Source organism: Erythranthe guttata, chromosome 8 (assembly GCF_056151865.1).
Source record: "Erythranthe guttata isolate IM_541 chromosome 8, IM_541, whole genome shotgun sequence".
Taxonomy (NCBI): Eukaryota; Viridiplantae; Streptophyta; class Magnoliopsida; order Lamiales; family Phrymaceae; genus Erythranthe; species Erythranthe guttata.
The window spans coordinates 4,832,957-4,855,129 of record NC_142540.1 but is presented as its reverse complement, the minus strand read 5'-3'; the positions used below and the strand labels follow the sequence as shown (position 1 = coordinate 4,855,129).

General features: G+C 33.5%; 1 protein-coding gene and 1 long non-coding RNA gene across 9 annotated transcripts; both read right to left on the bottom strand.

The window, feature by feature from the left end:
* Positions 1 to 3,136: 3,136 nt before the first annotated feature.
* Positions 3,137 to 5,280, bottom strand: LOC148768351 (uncharacterized). 2 transcript variants are annotated; one of them, XR_016033080.1, is made up of 4 exons: positions 4,970 to 5,280; positions 4,535 to 4,595; positions 3,997 to 4,103; positions 3,137 to 3,903 (listed from the first exon to the last, which is right to left on the bottom strand). It is a non-coding gene; the product is annotated as an uncharacterized LOC148768351 (long non-coding RNA). The 2 variants fall into 2 exon arrangements; XR_016033079.1 differs by lacking the exon at positions 4,970 to 5,280 and having other exon boundaries at positions 4,535 to 4,963.
* A 7,056-nt stretch (positions 5,281 to 12,336) lies between these two features.
* Positions 12,337 to 21,013, bottom strand: LOC105954140 (lysine-specific demethylase JMJ26-like). 7 transcript variants are annotated; one of them, XM_088821768.1, is made up of 12 exons: positions 20,849 to 20,987; positions 19,900 to 20,004; positions 19,603 to 19,686; positions 16,163 to 16,264; positions 15,888 to 15,972; positions 15,081 to 15,141; positions 14,669 to 14,759; positions 14,453 to 14,594; positions 13,975 to 14,041; positions 13,350 to 13,887; positions 13,062 to 13,204; positions 12,337 to 12,906 (listed from the first exon to the last, which is right to left on the bottom strand). In XM_088821768.1, exons 6-12 carry the CDS (start codon positions 15,131 to 15,133, stop codon positions 12,729 to 12,731), a joined length of 1,212 nt encoding a protein of 403 aa, XP_088677894.1. In that variant the 5' UTR covers positions 15,134 to 15,141; positions 15,888 to 15,972; positions 16,163 to 16,264; positions 19,603 to 19,686; positions 19,900 to 20,004; positions 20,849 to 20,987; the 3' UTR covers positions 12,337 to 12,728. The 7 variants fall into 7 exon arrangements, with proteins under 7 accessions (XP_088677894.1, XP_088677895.1, XP_088677892.1 ...); XM_088821770.1 differs by having other exon boundaries at positions 12,472 to 12,906; positions 14,681 to 14,759; positions 20,849 to 21,013; XM_088821772.1 differs by having other exon boundaries at positions 12,472 to 12,906; positions 14,681 to 14,759; positions 19,608 to 19,686; positions 20,849 to 21,006.
* Between the last annotated feature and the right edge of the window lie 1,160 nt (positions 21,014 to 22,173).

Genomic DNA, 22,173 nt, shown 5'->3' with positions numbered 1-22,173 from the left:
AAGAAGGACACCCACTGGCTTATTTAAGCAAGGCACTAGGACCCAAGAATGTGGGGCTGTCTATCTATGAAAAGGAATTTCTGGCAATACTATTAGCTGTGCAGAAATGGAGATCCTATTTGATCTGTGGTACCTTTACCATCAGAACAGATCAAAAGAGTTTAAAGTACCTTCTGGAGCAGAAACTTTCCACTCCCCTACAGCATAAATACCTAGCCAAACTAATGGGGTTTAATTACACTATTGAGTACAAAAAGGGTGCAGAAAATAGGGCAGCTGATGCCTTATCCAGAAGAGATGAACCAGTGGAGATGGCTCAAATTACAGTTCTGCAGCCAATGTGGATGCAAGAGTTGGTGGAAAGCTATTTAGGAGACAAGATGGCACAAGAAGCAATCACTGAGTGCATCTTGAGACCCATGGATGTCTCCTATTTTGAGTATTGTGGGGGAATTTTGAAATACAAAGGCAGAGTGTATGTGGGCAGTAATTCTGAGTTCAGAAACAAGGTGGTCAATTACATACACAACTCAACTTTTGGTGGGCATTCAGGGATACAAGGGACCTATCAAAGGGTTCTAAACACTTTCAGGTGGCCCCAACTGAAACAGCAAGTGGAAGAAGTAGTCAGACAATGCCATGTTTGCCAGATTAACAAACATGAGACTGTGAAGAATCCAGGGTTGCTACAACCCTTGCCAATTCCAGAACAAGCTTGATCCCATCTGACCATGGATTTTATTGTGGGGTTGCCCAACTCAAAAGGGAAAGAAGCCATCTGGGTTGTGGTAGATAGGCTAACTAAATATGGGCACTTTGTAGCACTATCTCAACCCATCACTGCTTCCAATTTATCTAAAGTCTTCATAGACAATATCTACAGATTACATGGGCTTCCTGTAAGTATTGTCTCAGACAGAGATCCTATATTCACCATCACTTTTTGGAGAGAACTGATGAAGACATTGGGCATTCAGCAACAATTGAGCACAGCTTATCACCCACAAACGGATGGTCAGACTGAAAGGGTCAACCAATGTCTGGAAACCTACCTAAGATGCATGTGTGGGCACTACCCTAAAGATTGGGGTAACTGGATTTCTCTGGCCGAGTGGTGGTATAACACTGCCCACCACTCTACCATTCACAGAACACCCTTTGAAGCATTGTATGGATATCCACCACCACAGATGGGGTACAGAGAACACTGGGTTAATAAAACTGTGGGGATGGAAGTCTGGGCTAAGGAGCATCAATCAGTTACTCTACAGCTCAAGGAACTACTGAGGCAAGCTCAGGAAAGAATGAAAAGGTTTGCAGACCCCCATAGGAGTGAAAGGGTTTTTCAGGAGGGAGATTGGGTCTATCTCAAATTAAAACCCTATAAACAACTTAGTTTGAGAAAGAGCAGAGTATGGAAATTGGCCCCAAAATTCTGTGGACCATTTATGGTGCTTAAAAGAATCGGAGAGGTGGCTTATGAGCTACAACTGCCTAGAGATGCTAAGGTTCACCCTATATTTCATGTATCGCAATTGAAGAAGAAGGTGGGAAAAAACGATAGTGTTGTGGAAAGCATACCTGTGTTGGATGACAAGAACCAGTTTTTGCTGATACCAGAGAAGGTAATCGAGAAGAGGTTGGCAAAGAAGAACAATGCAGCGGTGACGCAATGGCTGGTGCAATGGGCCCACTTGCCGGTAGAAGAAGCTTCCTGGGAAGATGCCGAGGAGATGATGGTGAAATTCCCTAACCTACAGCCATGAGACATGGCTGGTGTAAGAGGGGGGGAATGTAAGGTTTGGGAATCGAATTAGGGATTTGGCTGAGGACGAGACGGTGTCGTTTCAAGAGAATCGTTTCTTTTAATAAAGTCGCATTTACTATTTTCAATTTGGCTGGGAAAGCGGGGCACGTGAGGAGCGCGTGGGTTGTTGGAGTAGTGATCAAGAAAACTTGCTGGAAGAGGAAGGCTTGCTTTAAATAGAGAAAGAAGCTGAAGTTGGAAGCCAAGTTTGGATTAGTAGCTGTAGCTAGGTAGTGTAGTAGTAGACTACCCTAATTTAATGTAAGGCAAGACTGCCATATCTATCTTTCTATTTCTGTAAGGATTTGATGCTCACTTTTGGAGCTTGAATGCAGATATTGCCCTTTTATCTTCAATTATTTTATTTATCATAGCAATACATAACAAAGTGTATGTATGTATGTATCTAAATTAGAATCGTAGATTAAATAAATACAATGAACCCCTCCAATTGATTTTTCTAACGACGAATCAACAGCAGCATAACTAAAAGATGATTATGAATTTATGATTTTATCTTTTATGACCATCAAATATAGTATAATTATACTTTTGACCCAAATACTAATCCTATATTATTTTTCCTCACCATTTTTCTCCAGTTTTGGTCTGTCGTGTAAATTGTAATTTGAGTCAGTGTTAATAAAATAACCCTTTCAATCCCCATTTGTTATCTATATTTAATTTAGCCCCAATTTCACTTTAATTTATCAATTTCATCCTGAAAATCATAAAGTCCGGCAATGTTTGGAAGCATTTTTATTTTGTTTTCATTATTCCCAAAACAAAATTGTATTTATTAAACTTTTCAAATCATTTTCTCAAAACAATTTCAAAAGTTTTTCTCTTTTTCAGACATGATATGACTATTATATTAAAATATGTCTTTTTTAGATAAACATCATTTCATCTTTCAATTTTTTTCTTCTAAAATATTTTTCTCTAACACATTTAAACATGATTTGACCACTATAATGTATTTTGTCTCCTTCCAAAATATAAACAAACCTTACTTTCATTCTCAAATTCTTCACCCAAAACATACTTCCTCAAAATGAAAAAAAAATATATATCAATCCCGAATTTCACCGACTTTCATCCAAAAAAAATCAATTTCAAAAAAAAAGAACAAAAAAATTATTCCTATTTGTGATTTAATTTTTTTGAACGAAATCGGAATTAGATTTTTTAAACTTTATTTACACCACTAACACCATCGGTAGTCAAATAGGTTGAGTTGTTAGTTGAGGCGTAAACGACAACTTTCGAAGTATAAGCGAGCAAGTGTTACGGGCAAGGGTAAGTACCTTTTACCCGACGAACAACAAATCAAGGTGAAATACATCAACTAATCGGTTGATAATAATACATTCGAGAAAAAAAATTAAAAACTATAAATACAAATTATTTCTTTCATGTTGTCACTAAGACGAATAATACACTACAATGGAGTTTATAAACAAATCAAGGTAAAATACATCAACTCGTCAGTAGATAATCCATCGCACGAAAAATCAAATAAATACAAAATTCCTTCTTTCATGTTGTCACTAAGACGAATACGACTCTGCAAATGGAGTTTATATTGTTAGCGAGTCTCTTTTAAAAGATAGTCTTTCATATGCGGTTGAAAACATTCTCCGTTTTTCTTTCAAGAGTAAATTTAAGCAGTTCGTTACGCTGAATTCCAGAATACGCAAGTCATGAGTGCTTTTAATTTTGCGAGAGGCGCGCCACATGACTAATGGTTCCCAGCTCAACCCAGTCGTTCTGTTGAGGACGTTGGGGATTATTACAGGCTGACCTTTATATAGGTGCCATTGGAAATGTTTTTGGTCCGCTGTTTCAACGCCCTCAACTGTGGGACAATGGAAGTTACCCGATTCACTCCCTCGATTGTATCCCGAGCATGAGCATGTACCTTCAGAAGGTTCAGGAACTTCAGCTACGGATTCTGCTTTTGTTAGCAGTTCCGATATCCAGTTAACTGGATACTAACTTTATCCTGATCAGAATGTAAGCGAGCTGAACAACTGCAAATTTTGCGACAACCTGCGTAGGCTTCAGCAAAGTCTGCCTCCTGCAGTCCTCTGTACCTGTAATTACAACAGAGATATAGTCAATAAATGTGCTCGAACACTGAGGGAAAAAAACATAAACGTAAACCATGTTTAAGTAAAACTCCTCACCATTTATTGATGCAGGGAATGCAGTTGTTCTTCTGATAGCATCTGAAGACAATTTATTTGTCCTTATTGTGGCACTGATGACAGTTGTTTGATACGCTTCTTTTCTTCTGTCATACCCAAAGACAAACATGTTAACATAGGAACTCATTGTCCTCATTTTTGAATATTTTAATTTATGAAAAAAGTTGGTATGCTAGTGAATTAGAAGAGATCTACAGATACTGATATAATCCTCTTAAAAAGAAAAATAAATAGCTTCCTTCCATTTCCAATGGGTATCTGATGTAAGATCTGTCGATTAAGTTATTAAAGATAAGGTTATTTACTAAATCATTTCGTGATTGATGACTAGACATTTTTTTCAAATACAACATCAGACCCCTCTTCGATACATGAATGTATTAATCAAAATAATTCAACTACGATAAATAGTTTCGAAAAGATAAACGTAGCAATGGAATTTGAAAATTTACTCTTTTAATTAGTAGGAGAAAGTTAATACAAGAGAATTGCATAGATACAAAAATTCTAAATTTACCTTAAAATTGAGCTCGTTCCTCTGCATATTTCCAGCAGAGGATATTTCTTCATCGATAACTCTACAAGGAAAAAAAATCATCAGAAAGAGAAGCAACATAACTATGACACAAAAACTTGTCCTAGAACACTAATCTTCAGATCGAGATGAGATATATACGATCTCATAATCCAAAGTAGAAATGAATAAAAACTGAACGGAAAGATATGGAAACATTAATCAACTAGGCGATGGGGAATGGAAATTCGAAAAATTCAAAAAAAAAAAATTACGTAACTCAAAGCAGACATATGTCCTCTGATTTTGAATCAAAAATAAATCAAAAGCCTTGAATCCATGGATAGAAGATGTAAAACTGAATGTTGAATACAACTAGAGAAGAACAAGAAAAAAATTTAGGCATCATTCAAAAACTAAATAAAATAAAAAACTTACAAATATAAACACAAATCTCATTTGATTTTCAACCAAAAATTAAAGCAAAAGCCTTAAATCAGAGAAAATGATGAGAAGAAAACCGAAAGAGGAACAGAGGAATGGAGATATGGGAATGAATTGGTGCACGGAGAATGCGTGTTATATAATGGTGAGAAAATCTGCCGTGATAAGGTCGGCAGTCAATGCAGCGGTTCGCAATAAATTCTGCCTTATCCATCCACCTCACCAACTCAATTGACGTATTAGCATTAACAATTATTAGCTGGCAGCAATATACGGATTGCCAAGATATAAAATATATTGGGCGGGCTTGACAGTACCTTACTACGAGCAAATTCTTGGATTTCTGAAAGAGTATCTAGGCCCAATCTCCACTGCCAATAGGCCTGTGCATTCAGCAAATCCAAAATCAGAAAACAAAAATATCATTTTGCATTTTGCGACACTTGATACCCAAAACCAAACTATTTGGTTTGGTTCAGTAAATTCATAAAGATCCGGGAGAACTGGATTTTCTGGCAAATGAGACAACTAATTATATTTCATTGACCAAACTGAACAGCTTGTAAATTATACCAAAAATATTTTGGCAATGCTGAAAACCGATTGCCATTCTTGGTCTTGATTGCTCTTCGGAAATTTCCAAAATTTCATCTTGGTCTTGATTGCCCTTCCAGCCTACACCATTATTCTCTATTTAGATTCAGGATTACATGTAAAATTGCCATTGAATAAAAAAAAAAACTTATATCTCGCATTTTCTTTGGTAGAAGAAAACAACAAAAACTAGCTAATAATAAGGCATATCGCAATACCAGGAATGAACATATACATGCAAAACATGCCTTCAATCATATTTCAGGAGGGTTTTCTTTGAATATGAACTCAAAGAAAATCAGTGTTACGTTCAGTTGAGTACACTAAAACCAAAAAACCGGTACCAAGCCAAAACTGTGAAATATGGATAGCAGTTCAGCATTTGGTACAAATTAAAGATTTGGTTTTAGTTCGGTCGGTTTACCACAACGTACACATCTACCCAACTGCTAAATAGCTCATTTCAGCTTATTTTTTAGGAATGATCAATTTTGATATGCTATAAGTTAGCCTATTTATCATACAGTGATATAACATGTTAACATAGATCTCTGATGTTGTTTTGATGAAATACATAAAACTTTGAAGCTCAACAAAACTTTTGCTGTTTTGTTGAACTAGGTTATGTTGTTTTGATACCAAATTAAAACCAAACAACCTATGAACTATTCTTTTGCACCTAACAGCTTTTACTCTCTAAGAATTTCCATTAAATCAAAAGGAAACACTATCTATTAAAACAGCGGATGTGTGGTTCAACACTTCAATACTTATTTCCCAAACAAAATAGTTAACGATGGCTCATTGACCAAATATTCCTCTAATACAGCTACTACTTTCCAAATAGTATCACCTTAAAACGGCGCTGTGTGATTCAACACTTCAGTACTACTTTCCAAACAAAATAGTTAACGGTGGCCAATACATAAAAACAAATGTATGGAAGCTCATTGACCAAATATTCCTCTACTACAGCTAGAATTTGATGAATATCCATCAAATATTATAACACGGTGAAAATGAAAATTCTTATTTTCCATTATCGACTGTAAGCTATATTGTTCAAGATGCATATCCTGACTATCTTCATTGTTCCCCGCCCACAAGCCATAAAAATGATAGAAATCTGAAGATTTTTTTGGTTATTCGAACTTCAACTGTTTTATAAGGGCGCACAATAAGTGTCAACAAGTGCATGAGAAAATCAATTTTCTTCAATACCATAATTAATTGTGTTCAATAATTAAAATTTACATAATTGCAATTATTAAAGTCTTTTAGGAGAATAATTTTGCTCTAAAAGTATTTAGGCTTCATGAATTTTTTTGGGAGCATCATGATAGTTATATTTTATTTCGTATTACAGGATTATGTTCCTACAGTTTTCGACAACTTCAGAGCAAATGTAGTTGTGGATGGCAGCACAGTCAACCTAGGACTATGGGACACTGCAGGTAACAATAATTTATTTTCAACATTTTTTCTCGTGTTGTTGAACATTCTACATGATGTGCTTCGAGCATTTTCTTAGTATGAATTTGCATAATGAATTCAATATTTTTTGGGAGCATCATGAAAATTTGAAAGAACAAAAAGGGGGGCCTTATCTTATAGATTAATTAGTGCATTTATCTTTGATAGTAAGTACATCATTTGATGTAACAACCAGAATTGGTTCTTCATACAAAATTATCTTTTATAACTGATTGTGTCAATTTTATTGTACAAAAAAGGTTCTTCCAAATGCATTTTTCACAAAAATAGGGGGGCCTTATCTTATAGATTAATCAGTGCATTTATCTTTGACAGTACATCATACAAAATTTCAATAGAAGTTTTTACGTTCTAAACAAGATGGAAGCCTAGATGGCACCAAGTTAGGAAGTAACGATAGCATCCTAAAATCAGAATTTCAACCAAAGAATTTCTTAAAATCAGAAGGTCTCTAATAGCAACATCAATTAGGATACTAATGAGAATTGAAAGTGCAATAACACATCTCATAAAATTCAATCTCTCTCCAACCTCTTCACAAAACAAGATATTCAAAAGTGAGAACTATAGATTTTAATGTTAACATTTTTATCTTCGAGTATGATAGAGTGACTCAAACAATTGTCATCAATGCCACAAGAATGATGAAGAAATAGTTTTATGATGCACCAAATGCAATAAAAAGAACTATCCCGTTTCATGCATTATTAAATGTTGAGAACTTTTGTTGTTGGAGACATTTTATACTTCAATGCTCAATTGTTAGACACTACTAAAATCTTTTGTGTCGTGGAAATTCTTAGGCTGTGACAACTTGGAAGCCTACGTCACAAGATTGGTTCCAGTCAAAGAATTTCCAGATGCAAAAGATATAATTTTAGTAGCATAACATAAAATTGAAACACTGGAATGATAAGTATCTTCAACAACAAACTTATTCACAACTTAGTGATGCTGAGAACGCAATAATCCTTCAAACTGCATTTGATGTATCTAACAACTATATCTTTAACACACATGTGACGCTGAGGACAATTGTTTGAGTTTATTTGCGTTTGTCACACCGAAAGACGAAGATATTAACATATTACATAGGAACCCTTAGTTCTCACTTTTGAATATCTAGTTTTGCAGAAAAAAATTGAGATTCGCTACTGAGGGGTGGATTATGCATCGCATAGGACTCTTTAGGCAGTTTGAATAATGCAAAGAGAGATGGTTTGGTGAATATTGAATTCAAAAAAACTAGTTTTCCAATCAGCTGATATATAGATGATTTCACCCAAATCCATAGTAAGAGCTGCCATGTTTTCAAGAATTTCCAGAGAAATAATGAAAATTGAACAGAAAGAAATGGATGAGTAAACCAACCATAATCAGAAAATATAAAAGTCAAAAACTAAAATAAGATAAAATTAATTATGTCCAATCAGATGTGTCATCTGATTTTCATCCAGAAATAAATCAAAAGCCTTCAATCCAGAAAATGGTTTGAAGATAGAAAACTGAATGTCGAATACAGCTAAGGAGATAAGGTAGGACCAACAAAGAATAAGAAAGAAGAAAAAAAAGTGCAATCGAAAACTAAATTAAAAACTAAAAAATATCAAACAACAAATCTCTTCTTATTTTCAATCAAAGATAAAGCAAAAGCCTTAAATCTGAGAAAATGGTGAGAAGAAAAGTAGAAAACTGAAAGGAAAATAGAGAGATGGCGATATGGGAATGAATGGGGGCAGGCAAACGAGTGTTATATAGTGGTGAGAAAATCAGCCGTGATAAGACCGGCAGTCAATGCAGCTGATACGCAATAAATTGTGCCTTTATCCATCCACCAACATGCCAGCTCATTTAACGTATTAGCATTAACCAATTTTAGCCGGCATACGATTTTGCAAATTATATTCGTAGGGTTTGACAGTACCTTACTATGTTTTGTGGACTCTTCATTAGCCATTTCTCGGATTTTCGAAAGAGTACGTAAGCCCAATATCCACTGCTAATAGGCCTGTCCATTAGCAAACAGAAATATCAGTTTGCATTTTGCCAAACTTAATACCAAAACCAAACAATTTGGTTTGGTTCATAAATTCCTCTAGATCAGGTAGAATTGAATTTTCTGAAAAATGAGAAAAAATATAGAAATTTCTCTTTGGCATTTCATTAACCAAAACCGAACCACTAGTAAATTGTACCAAACTTACTTTGGTAATGCTGAAAACTGATTGCTCTTTGGTTTTGGCATTTCATCTCAGTCTTGATCGCTCTTAGCCAACACCATTATTCTCTATTTATATTCTGTATAGCAAATAAAATTGCAAGGAATTAAACGAAAAACGAACTTTAGAACTTACTAACTGACATTTTCTTACGTAGAAAGAGAGAACGAAAACTAGCCAATAATAAGAGACATGACAATAAAATTGAATGCTTAATGTATGTATGTATACATGGAAAGGATGTCTATTTCAATCATATACGTAGAAGAATATATAAAGCATTTCAAGCCAACAGTACAACTAACATTTTACGAATATCTTCTTCTATAAAAAAATGCATATCCCGACCATTTCAATTATTGGAGTTTCAACAACTTGCGAATTGATGCAAGAAAATAGATGCGAATTCACATATAAAAACTTGATATTTGCGTCTGGAAAATGTGAATTAGATTTCTGGAAATGAAAAAACAGATCCAGATAAACTTCAAATTAACAACCACGGTTAGAACGAACTTGAAGAATTAGATAGTAATAATAAGCAAAGGGTTGTTTACTACACTAATTGAAAATCGAAAAGGAGATGATCATGATACAATCAGACAAATACTGAATTTCATAATCTCACGAACAGTCCAACTGATCGACGAAAAGTAAGAGATTAAAACTAATTAGGGCAAAGGATGAGTATCAATTTCATATTGGTAATAGCGTGCGTGAAAGGCAATAAAATTGAATCTCAATTTAATCTTACCTAAATTGAAATCACCAACTCAGCATTGTCCACAGTATAATAGGACGGAAGCGTGACTCTGGTGAAGTCGGTGGCGGTGGCGGCGGCGGCGGCGGCGGTGGTGTGGGCATTTGGACTGGCCGATCAAAACAATTACCGAAAAATGTATGTATTTATGATTTTATCTTTTATTATTGCTATCAAATATACTTTTGACCCATATACTAATCCTATATTATTTTTCCACACTATTTTCGGTAATTGACACTTTGCACTAGGGCTGGGACTGGGTTGGTTTTTATCCACCAACCGACCCATTACCGACCATATTTTTAGGCGGATAATCAATTTTTAACCAACCCATTGGATCGGGTCGAAAATTTCACTAAAACCATCTATAATGGGTCTGTTGGTGGTTTCTAATATTATCAAAAGTTGGTTGACCGATAATTATCGGTTATCCAACTATATTATTAAAATTTTACTAAAAATATAAAACAAAAGCCGTGTTTTCTTAAGTGGTTATTGAAATCATCAAAATAATTAGTATTTTAAATTTTAAAAACAATCAACAAAGAAAAAAAAAATGACCTAAATCTTCCACGAGTTTCTTTATGTCCAAGTTTAAACAAAAAGCTCACAAAACTCTACTAAATCTCTTGTGCATGTTTGAAATTACTTTGAATTTTCTAATTATATTTTTTCGTTAAATTGTTATTTAATTATTTTGAATTGATAAATGATGATCGCACTGTTGCATTGATATTTTACTCCAAAATTTGATTTTTTTTAAGTGAACTAAGTTGCGGGTATAAACCACCAACCGACCCATTTCGGAACCAAATATTCGGTTGACAACCATCAACCGACCCACAAAGGTTGGGTCGGCAACGGTTTTCAAATTTGAGCAAAAATGGTTTGACGGATGGGTCGATTTTTAGGCTGGTAATCGACCGACCCAACCCAGTCCCAGCCCTACTTTGCACACTTAAATTACATGCAAAGTGCAAACATAGATACATACATAGGGGTGGAAATCGGACGGAGTGGATCGGAAATGCCTTTTTGGAAATTTTTCATTTTTTTTCGAAAGTTAAAAATAGGTTCCAATTTCCGTTCCAAAAAAATCGGAATTTCAAAATCTATTCCAATTTCGGAATACCTCGGAATCGGCGGAACTTCGGAATCGGCGGAATTTCGGAATTTTCGAAAATTGCATTAATTCGTAATTTTTTGTTCCAAAATCAGAAATAATAGTAATTTTTAGTATATTTTTTTAATATTTTTGTAATTTTCCGACAACAAGCAAAAATCCGAAGCAAATGTCAATAAGATGAAAGGTAAACACTTGTAAAAACAACATAATTGATTTATCAAAGCAACCATAATTATTGCAAATTTAAAAAGAAAAAAAAAAGTAAACATAGTTCTAGCAAAACATGAATAGAAAAACAATACAAAAATATATATATATATATATATATATATATATATATATATATATATATATATATATATATATCTTTCGGAAATACAATCGGATCGGAAATCGGAATTTTCAATAATTTTATATGTAATTCTAATTCCGTTCCAAAAATAATCGGAAAAATCGGAAATCGGAATGAAAAAAAAGTGTTCCAAATTCGGATATTTTAGAATCGGAATTGACGAAATTCGGAAATTCCGTTCCAATATCCATCCCTATACATACATTTAAAAATGAAAAATTGCACATCACCCCCTATAAATTTCTAAATTTCGCACTTTACCCCCTCATTTTTTTAAAAAATGAATATCCCCTTCAAAGTATTATTCTTGCACATTGCCCCGATAGCAAAATTTCGATGGAGTATTCATCGGAATTAAGGATTTTTGTTGCACATTGCCCCTTTAAATGTTAGTTTTATTGCACGTTGCCCCTTAAAAACATTACTTTTTGGCACCTTGTCCCTTTAAAATGTAATTTTTGTTGCACTATACCCTCCAAAAAAATTGGCTAAAGGGGCAAAGTGCATTTTGTACTCGAAACAATAACCCTTTCAATCCCCATCTTTTTACCTATATTCCATTTAGCCCCAATTTCACTTGATTTTATCAATTTCATCCCAAAAATCATTACGGTTTGTGATTTATTTTTTTGAACGAAATCGGAATTGGATTTTTTTGATAAAATTACAACTTTATTTACACCACTAACACCATCGGTAGTCAAACGACAATTTTCGAAGTATAAGCGAGCAAGCGTTACGGACAAGAGTAAGTACCTTTTACCCAACGAACAAATCAAGGCGAAATAGGTATATTATATGCTACATCGGGTGAAATACACCAGGTAGATCTTTACCATTCATATACACAAACACACACACACACCCACATTGGTGTGTGTAGGTCAACGGTAAAAAATCACCCCGATGTGGTCATCACTGGGTGTAGCATATGAATAACCAGCGAAATACATCAACTAATCGATTGATAATAATCTATTCGAGAAAAAAAATTAAAAAGTATAGATACAAATTCTTTCTTTCATGTTGTCACTAAGACGAATAAGAATCTACAATGGAGTTTATTACAAGGGAGTAAACAAATCAAGGTAAATACATCAACTTATCGGTAGATAATCCATTGGACGAAAAACCACGTAAATACAAGTTCCTTCTTTCATGTTGTCACTAAGACGAATACGACTCTGCAAATGGAGTTTATTTTGTTAGCGATGCGTGGAATCTCTTTTAAAAAATAGTATTTCATATGCGGTTGAGTACTGAATCATGACGATGGGTGCAATGCTTGCGGCCAAGGATCTAACGAACTCTAGAAATGGTGGGCCAGTTGTTCTTGAGAGATTCAACATATCCTTCGAAAAACTGGTGCATGTTGATAGTTTCCTGCACATGCCATAGTCCAGAAATCAAATCATTTCAAAAACATCATGATTTTTTCAGAAAATTAATTTGTAAATAATCTAACAAACAAAAGGATGCCAAAATGAGCAAAGGTGTCACCCAACGACATATTTCACATAGTAGAGAAGTCGATTTACCTTGACCCTATTGGATTTCGCCAAAAATAACCCAGAAGCAGGGAATGTGTGTAATTCTTCTGCTTGCACTTGGGGCATTGCATAACAATTTCTTTGCCGTTTCTGTGACACTGATGACAATTATTTGAGTCGCTTCTTTTCCTCTGTCACACCCAAAGAAACACGTATTATCTCATTAGTCCTTCTAGATATGGACTCTACTTTCATAAGCAGTTCCGATATCACATATTCTGGATTTTAATTTACGCCACTCTGGTAGGGTAAAACATACTAGAGAAGTTGACCTACCTCACACCAATTTAAGCAGTTCGTTACGCTGAATTCAAGAATACGCAAGTCATGAGTGCTTTTAATTTTGCGAGAGGCGCGCCACATGACTAACGGTTCCCAGCTCAACCCAGTCGTTCTCCTGAGGACGTTAGGGACTATTACAGGCTCACCTTTATAAAGGGGCCATTCGAAATGTTTTTGGTCCGCTGTTTCAACGCCCTCAACTGTGGGACAATGGAAGTTATCCGATTCACTCCCATGATTGTATCCCGAGCATGAGCATGCTCCTTCAGAAGGTTCATGAGCATCAGCTACGGATTCTGCTTTTGTTAGCAGTTCCGATATCCAGTTAACTGGATACGTGGACTTCAACTCCAGAAACCTCAGACCACAGTACCGCATGCCTTGAGGTGGACAAATAATGTTACCGTTATTTGTCAGTTTACAGTCAGAAACAAAACCGTTTCTAATCTCTTGGCAGCAGCTCACACAAAGCTTGTATGAACAGTTTGGACAGCTTCGGTGAATATCAAATACTGAAGATTTGCAGTTACCGCTGCACAACGTAAGTTCTAAAGATCAACAAATTGCATGTTTGGAGCAGAGAATTATCGAGAAAATAAATCGGTTCGAAATATCCCACCATTTTTTCAGTTGATATTCATGGCTAAGGTTTGCTTTGGGAAGCCGTAGTCCTGCAACCGATAAGCCTGTCCGACAAAAAAAAAAAATACTACAATTAATCAAGCAGTGAAAATAGGGAAAATCATAAGGCACTTCGAGTTTCTTAATAATTCAGGTTATTATATATGGAATTTAATAATTAAGGTTGAATACTATCCCAAGGCACTTCGAGTTTCTTCTGTAACATCAAATCTAATATCAATAACGAGAAAATAAGGGTATCAAACTAATTTTCCAGTGGACTTTCAAAGTTACATTGAAGTCCAGCCTCTTCGTCTCTTTCCACGTTTTGCTCAACAACAAATTTCTTAAGAGGAAGAAGTACTCGAATAATATATTTCATTGTTTTAAGTCTGGCATCAAAAAATCTAAACATGCAAGAACAAGAGACCTAATACAGGTGAACGTTAAAACCTCCAAAAAAAAGTTAAAGTTACCTTGAATTCTTGCTTCTTGCTCTTTTTCTATGTTCTGCTCAACAACAAACTTCCTAAAAGAAGGACGAAGTGCTCTAATAATATATTTTGAGTACTGGACCTTTTTGTTGATGTCAAGCTGCAAGTCTGGTATGAACAAGTCCTAACATGCAAGAACAAGAGACCTAATTAGAAAACATATAAAATACTATATTAATATAAAATCAAGAGAAGAACCTTAATACTAACTTTATTCCCCAGATCAGAATGTATGCAAGCTGTACAGAATGTGGCACTGATGACAGTTGTTTGAGTTGCTTCTTTTCCTCTGTCATACCCAAAGACAAACATGTTAACATAAGAACTCATTGTCCTCACTTTTTGAATATCATACTTTACGAGAGTGAAATTATAAGAGATCTACAGTTCCGGATATAACCCTCTCAAAAATAATTCCTTCCATTTCACATAGGTATCTAATGTAAGATCTGTTGATTAAGTTAATTAAGATAAGTTTAATTACTAAATCATTTCGTGACTGAAGACTATATATTATTTTCAAAAACAGCATCAGATCCCTGTTGTTCTCTGTTTATCATTCTTTGATTCTAAGAGATCTGCCATCATAATTGACTTTCACGAAATTTACCTTAAAATTGAGCTCGTTCCTCTGCATATTTCCAGCAGAGGATATTTCTTCATCGATAACTCTACAAGGAAAAAAATCATCAGAAAGAGAAGCAACATAACTATGACACAAAAACTTGTCCTAGAAAACTAATCTTCAAATCGAGATGAGATCTATCATTAATCCAAAGTAGAAATGAAAGAAAACTGGAAAAAAAAAATGGACGGAAACAACTATGTGACCGAGAATAAAAGATCGGAAAATACAAAATTCAAAATAAAAAAATGAAAAAATTATGCAAGTCGACGCAGATATGTCATTTGATTTTGAACCAGATATAGATCAAAATCCTTGAATCCGAAAAAATGATTACAAGATGGAAAACTGAAGATTGAATGCAGCAGCTAAAGAGGCGGAGGGGGGGGGGGGGGGTGGTGAGGGGTGTACCAAGAATAAGAAAAAATATCGGCATCATTCAAAAACTAAATAAAACTAAAAACTTACAAATATAAACACAAATCTCATCTGATTTTCAACCAAAAATAAAGCAAAAGCCTTAAATCTGAAAAAATGATGAGAAGAAAACTGAAAGAGGAATAGAGAAATGGAGATATGGTGGATGAATTGGTGCACGGAGAATGCGTGTTATATAATGGTGAGAAAATCTGCCTTGATAAGGTCGACACTCAATGCAGCGGTTCGCAATAAATTCGGCCTTATCCATCCACCAACTCACCAACTCAATTGACGTATTAGCATTAAAAATTATTAGCTGGCAGCAATATACGGAAACAAAATATAGAACATATTGAATGGGCTTGACAATACCTTACTACGGTTTGTGAATTTCTACGAGCAATTTCTTGGATTTCCGAATGAGAGTACCTAAGCCCAATATCCACTGCCAATAGGCCTGTTCATTCAGCAAACCCAAAATTAGAAAACAGAAATATCATTTTGCATTTTGCGACACTTGATACCCAAAACCAAACAATTTGGTTTGGCTTGGTAAATTCATAATGATCCGGGAGAACTGGATTTTCTGACAAATGAGACAACTAATTATATTTCATTGACCAAACTGAACAGCTTGTAAATTATACCAAACATATTTTGGCAATGCTGAAAACCGATTGCCATTCTTGGTCTTCATTGCTCTTCGGAAATTTCCAAAATTTCATCTTGGTCTTGATTGCTCTTCCAGCCTACACCATTATTCTCTATTTAGATTCAGGATTACATGTAAAATTGCCATTGAATAAAAAAAACAAACTTATATCTCGCATTTTCTTTGGTAGAAGAAAACAACAAAAACTAGCTAATAATAAGGCATATCGCAATACCAGGAATGAACATATACATGGAAAACATCTCGTCAATCATATTTGTACAAGAGGATGGTTTTTTGAAATGAGAAAAGTGGCCACCAGAAATTGAATATAAATTCAAAGAAAATCAGTGTTACGTTCAGTTGAGTACACTAAAACCAAAAAACCGGTACCAAGCCAAAACTGTGAAATATGGACAGCAGTTTAGTATTCGGTACAAATTAAAGCTTTGGGTTTAGTTCGGCCGGTTTACCAAACTGCTAAATAGCTCATTTCAGCTTATTTTTTGGGAATAATCAATTTTGATATGCTATAAGTTAGCCTATTTATCATACAGTGATATAACATGTTAACATAGATCTCTGATGTTGTTTTGATGAAATGCATAAAACTTTGAAGCTCAACAAAACTTTTTTAGCCTCGATACCAAATTAAAACCAACAACCTATGAACTATTTTTTTGCACCTAAGAAATTTTACTCTCTAAGCATTTCCATTAAATCTAAAGGAAACGCTATCTATTAAAACAGCGGATCTGTGGTTCAACACTTCAATACTTATTTCCCAAACAAAATAGTTAACGATGGCTCATTGACCAAATATTCCTCTAATACAGCTAGAATTTGAAGAATATCTATCAAATATTATAACATTGTGAAAATGAAAATTCTTATTTTCCATAATCGACTGTAAGCTATATTGTTCAAGGTGCATATCCTGACTATCTTCATTGTTCAGCGCACACAAGCCATAAAATGATAGAAATCTGAAGATTTTTTTTTTTTGGTTATTCGAATTTCAACTGTTTTATAAGGGCGCACAATAAGTGTCAACAAATGCATGAGAAAATCAATTTTCTTCAATACCATAATTAATTGTGTACAATAATTAAAACTTACATCATTGCAATTATCAAAGTCTTTCAGGAGAATAATTTTGCTCTAAAAGTATTTAGGCTTCATGAATATTGTTTGGGAGCATCATAATAGTTATATCTTATTTCGTATTACAGGATTATGAGACACTGCAGGTAATAATAATTTACTTTCGACCTTTTTTCTTGTGTTCTTGAACATTCTACATGATGTGCTTCGAGCATTTGCTTATTATGATTTTGCATAATGAATTCAATATTTTTTGGGAGCATCATGAAAATTTGAAAGAACAAAAAGGGGGGCCTTATCTTATAGATTAATTAGTGCATTTATCTTTGATAGTAAGTACATCATTTGATGTAACAACCAGAATTGGTTCTTCATACAAAATTATCTTTCTCCACTATAGCTAGCAAGTGATCATCATGAAGTTTGCATAGCATTTGAATATCTTTTATAACTGATTGTGTCAATTTTATTGCACAAAAAGGTTTTTCCAAATGCATTTTTCACAATAATGCAGACTAAAGTGTAAAGATCACTTTGGTTAATACATACTTTATTGACTGCATAACAATCATTAAAATTACAATTATTATCACATCGCAGAGATCTCTCTGCATAATTGAATACTCGATCGGAAAGATCTTTTTACAGTAATAAGCAAATCGTGAAGATTTCAGATACATCACTGTCTAATGCAGCAGAAATATTAATGTAATCTGTGAAATGATTATAAATTTACTATTGCTTCAAAGTGAAACCGATTAATGTAATAGCAGGAGAAAAAATATTTTGTCAAAGCAGAAAACGCAAAATAACTCGTGTTTCATGACTCAGTAAGTAATTCATATCATATGTATACTCATTTGAAATATGGAAAACACTTTTCTAACACCAATAACTTTGAAAGTGCAATAACACATTTCATAAAATTCATTCTCTCTCCAACTTCATCACAAAACAAGATATTCAAAAGTGAGAACTAAGATTTTTATGTTAACATTTTTGTCTTCGAGTATGATAGAGTAACTCAAACAATTGTCATCAATGCCACAAGAATGATGAAGAAATAGTTTTATGATGCACCAAATGCAATAAAAAGAACTATCCCGTTTCATGCATTATTAAATGTTGAGAACTTTTGTTGTTGGAGACATTTTATACTTCAATGCTCAATTGTTAGACACTACTAAAATCTTTTGTGTCGCGGAAATTCTTCGGCTGTGACAATTTGGAAGCCTACGTCACAAGATTGGTTCCAGTCAAAGAATTTCCGGATGCAAAAGATATAATTATAGTAGCATAACATAAAACTGAAACACTGGAATGAAAAGTATCTTCAACAACAAACTTATTCACAACTTAGTGATGCTGAGAACGCAACAATCCTTCAAACTGCATTTGATGTATCCAACAACTATATATTTACCACACATGTGACGCTGAGGACAATTGTTTGAGTTCATTTGCGTTTGTCACACCGAAAGACGAAGATATTAACATATGATATAGGAATCCTTGATTCTTACTTTTGAATATCTAATTTCGCAAAAATAAAAATAAAAAATTGAGATTCACTACCGAGGGATGGATTATGCATTGCATAGGACTCTTTAGGCAGTTTGAATAATGCAAAGAGAGATGGTTTGGTTAATTCTGAACTCAAAAAAAAACTAATTTTCAAATCAAGATGGTATATAGATGATTTCACCCAAATCCATAGTAAGAGCTGCCATGTTTTCAAAAATTTCCAGAGAAATAATGAAAATTGAACAGAAATAAATGGATGAGTAAATCAATTATAATCAGAAAATATAAAAGTCAAAAACTAAAATAAGATAAAATTAATTATGTCCAATCAGATGTGTCATCTGATTTTCATCCAGAAATAAATCAAAAGCCTTCAATCCAGAAAATGGTTTGAAGATACAATACTGAATGTCGAATACATCTAAGGAGATAAGGTGGGGACCAACAAAATATAAGAAAGAAAAAATAGCGCAATCGAAAACTAAAAAATATCAAACACAAATCTCATCTTATTTTCAATCAAAGATAAAGCAAAAGCCTTAAATCTGAGAAAATGGTGAGAAGAAAAGTAGAAAACTGAAAGGAAAATAGATAGATGGAGATATGAGAATGAATGGGGTTAGGGAAAACGAGTGTTATATAATGGTGAGAAAATCTGCCGTGATAAAAACGGCAGTCAATGCAGCGATACGCAATAAATTGTGCCTTATCCATCCACCAACATGCCAGCTCATTTAACGTATTAGCATTAACCATTTTTAGCCGGTATACGATTTTGCAAATTATATTCGTAGGGTTTGACAGTACCTTACTATGTTTTGTGGACTCTACATTAGCCATTTCTTGGATTTCTGCAAGAGTATCTAAGCCCAATATCCACTGCTAATAGGCCTGTCCATTCATTAAACCCAACATTAGAAAACTCGAAGTATCAGTTTGCATTTTGCCAAACTTAATACCAAAAGCAAAAATAATGGTTTGGTTCGTAACTTCGTCCAGATAGGGTAGAACTGAATTTTCTGAAAAATGAGAAAAGATGTAGAAAATTTTCTTTGGCATTTCATTAACCAAAATCGAACGGTTTGTAAATTGTACCGAACATACTTTGGTAATGCTGTAAACTGATTGCTTTTTGGTATTTCGGCATTTCATCTTGCTCTTCCAGCCAACACCATTATTCTCTATTTAGATTCTCGATTGCATATAAAGCTGAAATGAATTACCAAAAAGAAAAGCACGAACGTAAGAACTTACTAACTCACATTTTCTTTTGTAGAAAGAGAGAATGAAAACTAGCCTATACCAAGACACAAGACAATAACAGTACAAGATATCTATTTATATATGTAGAAGATATCGAGCATTTATTCTTTTTTCAAGCCAGTAGTACAAGATAATGGTTTTCTGAAAATGAGAAAAAGTGGAAGCCTAGAAAGAGATTAACAATAAATTGAATAAACATTAAAACAGTTAACATTTTACGAATTCTTCTACAAAATATTATAACATTTACTTGAGCATTGTGAAAATCATATATATTATTTCTCATTCTCGACTGTAACTTCTATTGTTCAAGATGAAAATATATCCTGACCACTTCCATTGTTCTCGCAAGCAAACCACCATTTCGGTTATTGGAATTTCAACTACATGCAAATATATGCAAATTCACATATACAAAAATTGATATTTGCATCAGAAGACACGCATCAGAGAATGCGGGCCGCGACCGGAAATTACGAATTAGATTCTTGAAATGAAAAACAGTTCCAAATTAAACTTCATATATACTAACACAGCTATATTTAGAACAAACTTGAAGAATAAGATAGTTATAACATAAGGTGTGTCTACTACTTTGCTTCAAAATTTCTATCTCTTTGTTCTGCCTTGAAAATCGAGATGATACAATCAGACAAATAGTGGATTTCATAATCTCAAATACGAAAAAATAATTAATTAGTGCAAAAGATGAGTATCAAATTCAGTATCAGATTGGGGATAGCGTGAACGGCAAATACAGCAATAAAATTGAATCTCAGTATAATCTTACCTAAATTATTATCCACAGTATAATAGGACGGCGGCGACTGCGCGGCGGTGACGGCGGCGACCGTTGGCGTGGGCATTTGGATTTTGGACTTGCCGATCAAAATAATTACCAAAAAAACTTTTATTTATACTAGAGAATCGTATGATGATTATGATTTTATTTTATAAAATTAAAATATACCCTCGTTCTCTCTGTTTATTTTGCTAAAAATTACTAAAATAACTCTTTCAACCCTCTTTTTTACTCTATTGTTTACTTAGCCCTAATTTTACTTTATTCCTACAATTTCATCCCAAAAAACATTTAAAGTTCAGATTTCTGATTTTTGAATAAAGTCAAAGTAAATTTTAATCCGAAATCCTCAATTTTGGAATAAGTTTTTTTTACCAATTTCTGATTTTCTGGAACGGAATTGGAATTAATTTTCCACTTTTTAAAAAAATAAAGTTTTTTGCGGAAAATTCTATTTTCGATTTAATCCGTACTATTTCTACCTTGATAGATAGATACAATAAAAATATAGAAATATAGAATTTGTTTATCATTATTTTTTTTCTGAAAAAAAGATTATGGTGATATTTGCAAAAGTTTATTTAAAAGCAGAAGTTGGGATTGTGAGTTAAGTTGTTTGTAAGTGTTTATTTTAAAAAGTTGAGGAAATTTGCAAATTTGAGGGAAAATAAACGTAAATAAAAAAACAGGGTCATGAGTGCTTAATAAATTATAGTTTAAAGTTGCTTATTAAGCAAAAGTTTATTTTACAAATACTTAAAAATATATAATCTATTTCTAAAATAAATTTAATTTATTATTGATATAATAAGAATATTCAGATATTTTTATATAATATAAAATATGAATAGGGAATATTTTTTTTACAATTATTATAATAATTATATTTTAATTTATTATTAATCTTGATTACAAGAATACATTGTTTTGATGAAATATATATGTTATTAGTATTCATGTAATATGATAAATACTTTTACAGTGATTTTGTATTTCGAGTGTTTTAGAGGGTGTTTGGCTAAGCTTATAAGATGTTAAAATGAACTTATAAGATGTTTTAGAGTTTATAAGCTCTTCCAAAGTGTTTGGTAATTTTTTTAAAAAAGATCTTAATTTTTTAAAAAATAAGCTGTTGGAGAGCAAAAAAGATATTTTTAAAAAAGTATCTCTACCCTACCTTTTTATTTAAGATCTTATTATGAGTAAAAATAGGAAATAATCTAATTATCCAAACACTCTAAAAAATAATCCTAAAAATAAGACGTAACAGCTTATCAACTCCTAAAACATCTTATCAGCTCTTAAAAGCTTAA